Below are 11,086 nucleotides of genomic sequence, written 5' to 3' on the forward strand. Positions count from 1 at the left end.
GGACTCTATGCCCGAATTAAAATACATATATTTTTAACCCAGATACAAAATAATATAAATAAGCCAAATGATATACCCCTGTTTTCTTAGATGAGCTACTACAGTATACTATGGTCATAATGAGCCTCACAGTGCCTTGTACTATTCTAAAACTAACCCAGAATAATTTACAGGAGGAACCACAAGAGGGCAGCATTTGAGCACATAGACGAGCCTTAAATTAGTATAACGACAAAAACAACATATTGACACAACAATATGAAATGATTGTATCACATACACTCCTACAAATGTAAAATGATCATATAGATTATTAATCTACAATCTGCATTATTTTAAACACTCTTCAAGAAGTTGCCACATAAATGTTACCTATCTTTTGTGCACCCACTGCAACTACTGGACACCATCATGGTGAATTACGCAGCACCAATCCTCCTCTAAAATGGATTTAGCATTTTTTTAAATCGATTCATTTGTTGTCAGCTAGTCTGTTTATTGCAAAATTTATATCTGGACTTTCAAACGATATTTTTCAGGTCAGGGATTTTGGGGAAATATATGTCTGTCCCATCAAAACATTTTCAAAGTTTAAGGTAAGAAAAAGATAAGGTGTGTATTACTGGATGTACTGACCTGCCCGCTCGTCCTCTAGCCAAGGTGAGGTGTAGAAGGACACCCTGGTGACCACCGCTCCAACCTTCACCCCGCGCCTCTTCTGCACCAGCAGTCCTTCTCGATCACAGCAGGCCGTAACCGGAGCCATCTCTGACTGCTAGCCAGAATGACCGGCTGCTCTCTTTGGCCCTGCTGTGCTCCTCATCTCTGGCTAGCACCGGCTCAGGCCACATGGGTAGATCTCTTCCGCCTCATCTAGCAGGATGGCTACCTCATTATAAAACTACCGTAAAGTATTTGCACCGTGGAACGAAACAGAGTAACCTCCCCAGATCGGCGTGTGGAACACACATGAGTGTTATGCTTGGCGTAGGTCACAGTGTAATGGCTACCTCATATTCATCTCAGAAAATTTAAACACTCATAATCTTGATTTACTCTTGTGGCATAAATCTATTATTGTCACAGTGTTTGTGATAAGACCTAGATTGTGGTGAATTCCATAACCTTTGGAGGACATAAGCCCTGAACTGCTTTACGAAAACAAAGAAGTGCAATTATTTGAAGGCAATCACAGGACGTCTTTCAGATACACAGGGTGAGAGGTGCCAGGACACCCATGGAGCGACGCACAGGCCCTGAGACAGGAATATTGCTTCTCTGCTTGATGCAGCTTGGAATGCGACTCCCCATATGAGACAACAGGGGGAGGAAAACCAAAAGAGGCTTTTCAAGGACAAACTTTAAGAAGCACAAACTGGAGATGCCAGGATAAAGCATCCCCTTTATAAATGTGGGGATGCTCCTAACTTCCCTTTGCTGTCCCGGCACACTACAGTAAGTTACACTCTGCGCCCAGCAGATGAAAACTACGGTGGCCAGAAAAGGTCATAAAAGGGGTGTCACAAACCTTTCTGCATTGGAACCACGCAGTAGTAAAAACTACTCATGCCATTAATCTAAACAGGTGTTAATATGTTTGAGATGGTGTGTTAACAATGAAAAAAAAGAATGTTAAAAGTAAATATCAAACTTTTTGCAAGATTGTTCTTTACAGTATCATTACTATGTAGTTACGCTGCTGATACTGATTACTGTGTTTCTTAAACACAGAAATTTCATAGAACTTTTAAAAGTCTGGGAACGGGTGATGTTACTGATGTGCATAAATCACTAAGGATGGAACAAAAGTCAATTATTTAAAAAAATATATACCTCAACAAATGTATTTTTGGTAATTTGACCTCAGCCACACAATTTATGTTTGACTGTTTCATAGTTATGTTCAAAGTGACATAGGTATACATACGGCTAGGATCAGCTTCCGGTTCGGATGAGTGGCCAGTTACTAGTGCATGTAAGCAATTGAGCAAGAGCTATACAATACATTACAAGGCATTTTAATAACTTAACATTGGAGCAGCTATTAAAATCACCACACCATGATGCTCTCTAGAACTCAGGGAGACCCAAGGCAACAGTACATTGGGCCAAGTGATTTGCATAATTAATATTATTGTACATTTCCCAAAGTTAAAATGGAGGGGGAAAAAGCATAGCTTTTTTTTCAGAGAACTCAGACAAAGGGTACTTTAGAAAAGATTCTGGGACGTTTCATAAATATGAATTTCATGGGTATCATATCATTCTTACATAAGGCTGACATCTGCTGCGAAGGCAACTCAAGAGGTACACTGACACCTAGTGGCCAACAGGCAGCACTTTCTTCATGGTAATTGGGGCTGTGTGTTGACTGACTGAAGGGGAGATTCATTATCAGAATGACTGCACATGAAATGTTCCATTCAGCTTACTCTAAAGATCAAATCATGGAGCCACACCTTCAGTGCTGCACCAGAACAATGGAAGAAAACTTCCAGAATATCATCTCACACTTATTCACCTGATGATCACCAATAAAATATACATAAAATATATTTTTTATACCATATCTTCTTGCACTTTTTTCAAGTCAACGTGGGGTAATTCAGAACTCAGGGATTCATCTGTATAGTGATTTTTTTTACTATCGACATAGTATAATTGTAGGAAAGATCCTGCAGATGCAATAAAAGTTGTTGGCTCTTAGAGAACACGCGCGCTCTTATTTGTCAATAATGAACGCGTTCCTTTGTTTTTAGCCTGGGGTCATACGTGGCCTAGCTTTAATGACTTGAGGTAATTAAATGACTTGAAGCTACAAGTTATGACTGTGCAATAGGGGATGCCCGGCCTTTACCTAAACTCTTAACAATCATTACTTCTAGCTTAACCAAGCTATATGAGCCCCAAACCCCGTAAATTTTAATTAGTAGGTCCTTGGTTTAAGAAAGGTTGAGAATCCTTGCGCACCCACCGGGGGACGTTCAGCTAGAGTAGCAGACATAACCCAGAAACAGATATAGAGCCTCCGTGTAAGATTCAACTCTCATAGGATCCGTTCATATTAATCTTCTTAAAATATTATACTGGTCTAAAACTGTCTTATTTTATTTATTCTGTTATTGATATTCATGTAATTTCCTACACTTAATACGACGATGCAGTATAGGCTACTTGTATATAAATACAGTTTTCTGCATCACGCATTTCTTTAACTGACATATCTTATTTAAGTTACTCACTGAGGAATACACAATGTGGCGCTAGCAACAACATAAAACGAACATGAACAAGGGTTGCCAACTTTGGTCACCTAGGTACACACAAACACGAACACATTTACATGTATGTTACCTTTTTATCACCTTGTAAATAGATGTACGGTTTGCAAACTGTCCCAACACTTTTGATGTATCTGATTTTAGGTTTATAATGGAATAATATAGATTTGCCGTAAGATTTCTTGCGTGCGAGTGTCACGCCAGATGCCTGAGTTTTGGCAACCCTGATGAACTTTGCTCAGTCATGTGATCCAAGGGACAAGAAACGAATCTCACCAACAGAAAATGGGGGGCAAAACTAAGTTTTTAAATTTGTTTGGTCGAATTAGATCTGTTGTGATTGGCATGATTCACGTTAAGTCCTTACCAGGTTAAGATTATCTTAATATTGAAGTGTTTAAAATAGCTTTTGTAAATAAACTACGCTTATTGTTTAATGTTTAAAATAATTTCCTCACAGGAAGTCCTTTTAACAAATCAAGTGTTCCTGCAATAGTTGAAGATGCATGTCGCGAAGCAGAGATCTACAGTTATGAAAGAATCGTAAGGATTACTATTTTGTTGTGTATATTTGTCGCTACAGGATCGGAGTCAACCGTGTATTTCAGTCACGCATGCGCTGTCGATCTGAATAATCGCGTTTAAGTACTCAAGTATTAAACAATTTCAGTAATACTGGACTTTAGATCATCTACCAAACATGCACACTTGTAAGTTACATAAAGTTGAGGCTCATGTATTTGCATAAATTTTCATACAATGGCCGATTACCTTTAATTATCTTCATTGACACTGGCAAAGTCCCTCACGGGAAATGGACATACGTTTTGTTGTATTTCGCTAGCTTTTAGTTAGTTTTCAATTTTAGTTATTTTAGTGAGTTTTAGTTTGTAGTTGCTTTTGTATTTGACTCGCAATGCTTGCGCGACTCAAATCCACGGTTTTGACTGATCCTTCAGTTGCAGCATTTGCCAGTGAATGGTACTTTGCATATAGTCTGCATATTGTAAGATACTGTCTGCAGCCTGGTCAAATTCACTGCTTTTCTGCGTGCATACTGCCGTATATTCACATTACTCATGATGAATATGCGGATTGTAGGACTGATCGGTCGTATTTCCCTGACACCCACGGAAGTACATGAGCTGTCTTTGAACAGGACGGTCTCATCATTGAAAACATGCACGACCTTCCCTACACGCTGGCGGTGGGTCCGGAGGTTTGCGCTTCCATGACAGCAGTTTGCGCAGCAGTCAGACGGACCTGTCCGTCGCTTCCCCTGGGGATACAGATCCTTTCTGCAGCAAATCACCAAGCCTTGGCTGTAGCTCTGGCATCAGGTGCATATGCTGTCGGCTAAGCTAACAGACAGCCAAGAACGTCAGAGAAGGTTTACTTAATTTTTTTTCGGCTCTTCTCTTTTTGACATTTTTAACGGAATACGAAAATGAAACAGGCTGTCAAAGACCGTAAAACTATTTCCAAATATTTCGTTTTATAAGTAAAGGACTGATGAGCGCATTACAGTAGTGTCCGACAGAGTTAATTCTAAGTATTCTCTTTCTACTAGGCCTTGATTTCATTCGTGCTGAAGGATATGTCTTTTCTCACATTGCTGACGAGGGTCTTATAAATGGATGTGCGGGCGACCTGCTGAGGTATCGCAAGCAAATAGGAGCTGAGCACATTCAGATCTTCACAGATATTAAAAAGAAACACAGGTAAGCTGTGCCAGCCTTGTGTAAATGGAACAACCACTCCGATCATGTTTATTGTTTGCAAATTATTTTTTACATCGTTATGTTCAGGAATTAAGGACAATAAAACAGGGCTCTCCAGCTCCAGTTCTGGAGAGCTATTGTCCAGAAGGTCTTCTATCCTATCTGGCCTCTGATGAGCCGCACCTTTTCTTAGGTAAAAACCAGGAATAGTTACAGCTCATTAGAAGCCAAGTAGAATAGAAAATCTATTGAACAGTAGCTCACCAGGATCAGAAATTGGAGACCCCTGGACTAAAATGTATGAAGTAGAAGTTTAAAGACACCAAATGATGGAAGTGTACTTGTTAGAAGGAGAAACATTCTCTTCCACCTTTTTCCTCCAGCTCCCACGCTCTTACATCAGATGTGAACGTGGTGGAAACAGGAAGAGCAGCAGAATTCTTCCACTCAGATGGATTGATCCTAACAGGAACAGCCACGGGAATACAGGCCAATCCAGCTGAACTCCGAGGCAATTCCTGCTACTTACCCATATTTATTAGTCCATTTATTACAGACATGTATACGTCTTTTTCCATTTCATTTTCTGATATTTTTCCCGTGATGGGACTGGTGGTAGACATTAAATGGAGATATGCAAATTTCCAAAGTGGTCCACTTTGAGAACTTCACACTGCATGGGTTTCATGTGGCATGTGTACCCAATAAAGTTCCCAGTGAGTGTATATGACAGCTGAAGAGTTGTCAATGGCCTGAATTCTGAAATGTATATTTACACTTAGGTCTTATATGTAGCTAACATAAATGTTTTGTTTTCTATGCTCTATACAGAGTATACTTCTTTGAAGGATGTAACTGGCATCTCAACAGCCAAAGCTGGCCAAAGATTACTGTCCTGCCATGCTTTGTTACATGCTAGATGACACCTATTAAGCTTCTTTAAAATACCCTTCCAGTAGTCACAGGGATGACCTTGCATAGAAGAGAATGAGGCCAGGAGTCCATGTTATCCTGCTGCCTGGATGGGAGCAGTTCCTATCAGTGGTTCTTTCTTTCTCAGAGAATAAACCCATAAGTCCATATGTAAATTGGCAGATTGATCTTTGTACTTCGTTTTACTGTATGTAATGTACTTTGATATTTTTTTCTTTACCTTGGAACAATTATTCTGATAGTTAAAATAATAACCTATCTGGTATCATACTTTTCCATCTTATCAGACGCACATTGTCTCACTTTCTTGCAGAGGTCTCGCAGGCAGTTAGAATCCCAGTCCTGATTGGCTCAGGAGTGACTCTGTCCAATGTGGAACACTACCTGGATGCAAGTGCAATGATCATTGGCTCCTATTTCAAGAAAGGCGGTTATTGGGCCAATGATGTCGACCCAGAAAGAGTCAAGAATTTCATGGGGAAGATTCATGAACTCAGAGGATGAAAAGGAATAGTTTTAAAAGATCCAAAAAGGTCTCAGCTACTATGAATAATGTAGCTGAAGTGTGTGTTTTTCACAGGTCTTGTTTGTTTTGGATTCAGTAAACGATTGAAAAGTGTGTCAATTGCGGATTTATAGATGAATTGTTAGTTCCATATGAATGTCAGTATACAGTTATCTAAATAAAAACCATTTTTAACTTCACTGACAATTTGACAAATATTACAATGGATCTTAATTATACAGTATTAATGGGATATAGAGAAGACATTTTTAACAAACATTGGCTTATATGTTAACCATTATGCCGCTCATTTCTGAGGCTAACATTACTTTTTCATGAGAAGCGATTCGAAGATGCGACATACAATCATAATGTGTTAGAAACAGTAAATCGTTGAATAATCATCCAATTCAAATACATAATCTGGTTCAACATTTTCGCTTCTTTAGACTTGTTTCCTGCTATTGAGTCCTGTTATGTAACACAACTGTACAACATGAAGCCCAATATTAAAAAAATAAAAGATAATCTGAATAGTAATTGTTGTTGAGCTGGAGCCCCCTTCAGACATGCATACTGCATCACACAAGAAGGAATAACTAGTTACATTGTAGCATTGCATTTCTCCTTTGTTTTCTTGGTTCCCACTTACAGGACCAGTTTAACTTCTGTATTTTAACCAAGGGTACCAACACCAAGGGCTCCAGTGATTCCAACCAGGAAATTCCATAATTGCTCAAAAGCTATTACTTGAGCCTCTACCTGTGCTAATTAGCCCGCACATTACCAAATACATCTTTGGAAGTTTTGTCCCGAAGAATATATTATACATTATTGCATCACGATGTATTTTAATTTACACAGTATTAGAAACCTTGAACTGCGAAGTTCAACTCAAAATAAAAGTCAAAGGACTGATCAGAGAGGACTGCAAAATACTATTCTTCCATGTAAACAAAAAGCAATAATTTAGTAAGAAAAAAAAGTGTAATAATAATCCAGTCCTCCAAAGAAACAGGTGGAGTAACAGTAACCATTGGACAAAAAATAAATACTACAGATAAAAGGTTTATTTCTGCCAACAGCTAACTCAGGTTCACAGGGATTAGCCAAACTGCCCATAGAGGTGTACCTGTGTGACTGAATGGTGTGTGAGTGTGTGCCCTGTGATGGGTTGGTCTTATTTTTTAAGGACCTGGGTCATCAGCAGTTTCTTTTTATTTGATAATTGTATTGTTTGCAGAACATCACTTTGAAATGATAGAACTTATGCTGGTAAAATGACCTGTGAAATATGCCTGTCATGGGACTGGTGTGTGGCTCAGTGGGGACAGATGCTGTGCCAGTCGTAGGAAGGTTGCCACGTTAAATCCTGCGGTTGGCAGAGTTTCACTGTTGACCCCGATGACTCTAGGGTCTGGCTAACCCCGCTTTCTCGATTGTATGCAGGTTTGGATAAAAGCATATGCTAACTAAAGTAATGCCATATATTACAGACAATTTCAGTTAAATGAGAAAGAAATGAGAAAACTCCAATAAGATGGCAAGGCATTGTGAACCTTCATATGATAAAAAAAGGTAATATCACAACAAAATATTTATAGTAGTATTTATAATGGTGTCTTAATTCCTTTAGCCCTTCAACAAATGTTTGCAATTCTTTCTGGTAACATTATTGTCCCAGTTAAAGTGTTCCAAGAACGGCTCTGTTGGTGGAAGATATCATGCACCTTTGTTGCCACTTGGCCACAAACCAGAATTCCAAGGCTGCCTACAGGTGTTCTGCCGTCGGAGCTCTGACAGCTGTTATTGGAGTCCTAGTGCGCGGCCTGTTTTCCGGTACCTTTGGGATAGCTACTGGTAAGTTACTCTAAATATAATTTCAGTGAAGCAGTCCTAAACCATTCATTACTACATACACTTACTGAGCACTATAATAATACTGGGTAGAGCCTCTCTTTGCTCTGAAAACAGCCTCAGTTCTTTGTGGCATGGATTCCATAAGATATTGGAAACATTCCTTTGCGATTCTGGTCCATGCTGACATGATTGCATCACACAATTTCTGCAGATTCGTCAGCTGCACATCCATGCTGCCAATCTCCTGTTCTGTTACATCTCAAAGGTGCTCTATTGGATTCCGTTCCGGTGACTGGGAAGGCCACTGAAGAACACTGAATTCATTACCATGTTCATGAAAGCAGTTTGAGATGAATTTTGCTTTTTGACATGATGCATTATCATGCTGGTGTAGCCATTAGAAGGTGGGTTCATTGTGGCCATGAAAGGAAGCTGTGGCAATAAAGTAACGATTTTCTACACCATTACACCACCAGCAGCTTAGGCTGCCACAAGGCGGGTTGGGTCCATGGACTCATACTGTTAATATGACTCATACTGTTACCATCTCAATGCCTCAGCAGAAGTCGCGTCTCCTCTGACCAGGCCGCGTTTCTCCAGCTGTCCAGTCTTGCTGCGTCCTCTGCAGCCTTAGCTTTCTGTGTTTGTCTGACAGGAGTGGAACCTGACATGGTCTTCTGCTGTTGTAGTCCACCTGCCGCACAGTTCACCGTGTTCTGAGATGCCTTTCTGTTCATCACAGCTGTACAGAGTGTTTCTTACAGTGACCATAGCTTTTCTGTCACTTTGAACCAGTCTGGTCATTCCTCCTTGACCTCTCTCATCAACAAAGTGTTTGCGTCCACAGAACTGGATTTTAGTTTGTTTTTTTTTTTGTTTCTTTCCCCACACCATTCTGAATAAATTTAAAGACTGTTGTTCATGAAAATATCAGAAGATTTCAGTTACAGAAATACTCAAAGCAGCCCATCTGGCACCAGCAATCAAGAAAAGGTCAAAATCACTGAGATCACTTTTTCCCCATTGTGGTATTTGGTGTGAACATTAAATAAAACTCCTGACCTGCGTCTGCATGGTTTTAAACATTGTGCGGCTCTCAGGTGATTGGCTGATTAGAAAGGTGCATGAATATGCAGGAGTACAGGTGTTCCTAATAAAGTGCTCCAGTGAGTGAATACAGCAGTTGGCCCACTAGAGGGCAGCACATGCTCATGTTTTGAAAAGTGCCTATTGTATGAGACCACTGTACATTATTTTTTTTTATCTGCATTTTTAAATCCTGGTTTAAACCTGATTCTGCTGACAGAAGGCTACACCTTCTGCTTCCAGGCTCAAAGTTTCCAAGACAGCAGTACACAGGAACAAAGAGAAGCAGGAGCAACTGGCAATAACCAAAAACCAGCCAGGTAGAGAGTAACTTTCTAAAGCCAGAGATGGCCATTAACTTATCCGGCAGTGCCTCATGAATTGGAGGATGACCTCAAGTGACTTTCAAAAAGAACGGGATACATTAAGTGGTGTGAAGTGCACTGCTAGGACAATGAATAACAGGCTCCTAGAAGCAGGACTGAAGTCTCATAAAGGAAGGAAGAAGCCCTTCATCAATGAGAAGCAGGGAAGAGCCTGGCTGGAGTTTGCAAAAAATGTATTTTTTACACAGACATATACCCATAAATTGAGAAATGAGTGAAACTAAAAATTTTGCTGTGGTCTCTTTTGTATCTCTAATTTTTTTGCAGAGCTGTGTGTGTGTGTGTGTGTGTGTGTGTGTGTGTGTGTGTGTGTGTGTGTGTGTGTGTGTGTGTGTGTGTGTGTGTGTAGATTAGGTTTATATTAAATTGTGGGGACAATGGGATAAAAGCCTGTTACTTTGACTTCATGGGGACCATTTTTCAGGTCCCCACAAAAATCTGGTAATGCGATCAAAAAACTCAAAAGGCCAAAAGTGTCGTATTTAGTTTGGTTACTTATGTTTAGGGTTAGGGCTGGGTAGGGGTTCGGGTCGTCATGTTGGGATTAGAGTTTTCCCCACAGAAATGAATGGAGAGTGATGAGTTATTGATGTATTCTCTTCCATATTCCCATGTTCAGCTGACAAATTCCAAAATCATGCAAGACTAAAAATCATCTGTCCAACATATTTTCTGGGCCTGCATCTAATAATTTCATTCAGTTAAATAGAAGCTACTTGATCATATTTTGAAATATTCTGATGCAATCCTCACTACTGCAGTGTAATATTGATGCAGAAAGTCATCTTTCACTTAAACAACATCCATATCATCTCAGTCCACCCATGAAGACCGTGAAGTTGAATATCTTCTTGAGAATGGACTGCTAATTAACAGGTTTTGGTCTTGGTGTTCCTCTTGTTTATTAATGCTGAAGCTCAATGGGGCGACACTCTACTGTACTGATTATAGCAAAGTCAGTGCCATCACCAAGCATGATGCTTTCCGCTTCCTCCTATGGAGTATTGTGTAAACAAGGTTGACTCTCCCTGTTGTGCGACAAAGCTTGATTTGCTAATAGGCTACTGGCAGGTTCCTGTAGCATTATGCACATTAAAAATGGCTCCATTTGTAACCCCATATCACTTCCTACAGTGCACTGTTTTGCTCTTCAGGCTTTTGAAAGCCCAGCAACATTTCAGACTTATGAGCCATGACTTTTTTGGGTGGTATGGTGGTGTCACTACAAATTTACTAACCCCTATTTCTCAGCACATCACATCAGTTCTTAGGAATGTATTACAATGACCTTTGTATGATTTTTTCTATGGTGGC

The 11,086-nt window shown here is 39.9% G+C and overlaps 1 protein-coding gene and 1 long non-coding RNA gene across 2 annotated transcripts in view; one reads left to right on the plus strand and one right to left on the minus strand.

The window, feature by feature from the left end:
- LOC125706545 (uncharacterized) overlaps nt 1-3,484 on the minus strand; it is a 10,776-nt gene extending 7,292 nt beyond the window's left edge. Inside the window, exon 1 of the long non-coding RNA XR_007382015.1 lies at nt 637-3,484. This is a non-coding gene — a long non-coding RNA (uncharacterized LOC125706545). The remainder of the gene's footprint in view (nt 1-636) is intronic.
- Nucleotides 3,485-3,502: 18 nt separating this feature from the next.
- Nucleotides 3,503-6,980, plus strand: zgc:162297 (uncharacterized protein LOC555865 homolog). Its single transcript, XM_048973269.1, has 6 exons — nt 3,503-3,651; nt 3,742-3,824; nt 4,441-4,621; nt 4,852-5,002; nt 5,386-5,513; nt 6,249-6,980. The coding sequence occupies exons 1-6, from the start codon at nt 3,567-3,569 to the stop codon at nt 6,437-6,439; spliced, it is 819 nt and encodes a 272-aa protein (XP_048829226.1). The 5' UTR covers nt 3,503-3,566; the 3' UTR covers nt 6,440-6,980.
- Nucleotides 6,981-11,086: the final 4,106 nt, after the last annotated feature.

Source organism: Brienomyrus brachyistius, chromosome 13 (assembly GCF_023856365.1).
Source record: "Brienomyrus brachyistius isolate T26 chromosome 13, BBRACH_0.4, whole genome shotgun sequence".
Classification (NCBI taxonomy): domain Eukaryota; kingdom Metazoa; phylum Chordata; class Actinopteri; order Osteoglossiformes; family Mormyridae; genus Brienomyrus; species Brienomyrus brachyistius.

Excerpts from the sequence above, each read along its gene's own strand:
- zgc:162297 (XM_048973269.1), top strand. The coding sequence starts at position 3,567 with ATGGGGGGCAAAACTAAGTTTTTAAATTTGTTTGGTCGAATTAGATCT. Across the intron at positions 5,003-5,385 it reads GATATTAAAAAGAAACACAG|CTCCCACGCTCTTACATCAG; the intron begins GTAAGCTGTGCC and ends TTTTTCCTCCAG. Across the intron at positions 5,514-6,248 it reads CAATCCAGCTGAACTCCGAG|AGGTCTCGCAGGCAGTTAGA; the intron begins GCAATTCCTGCT and ends ACTTTCTTGCAG.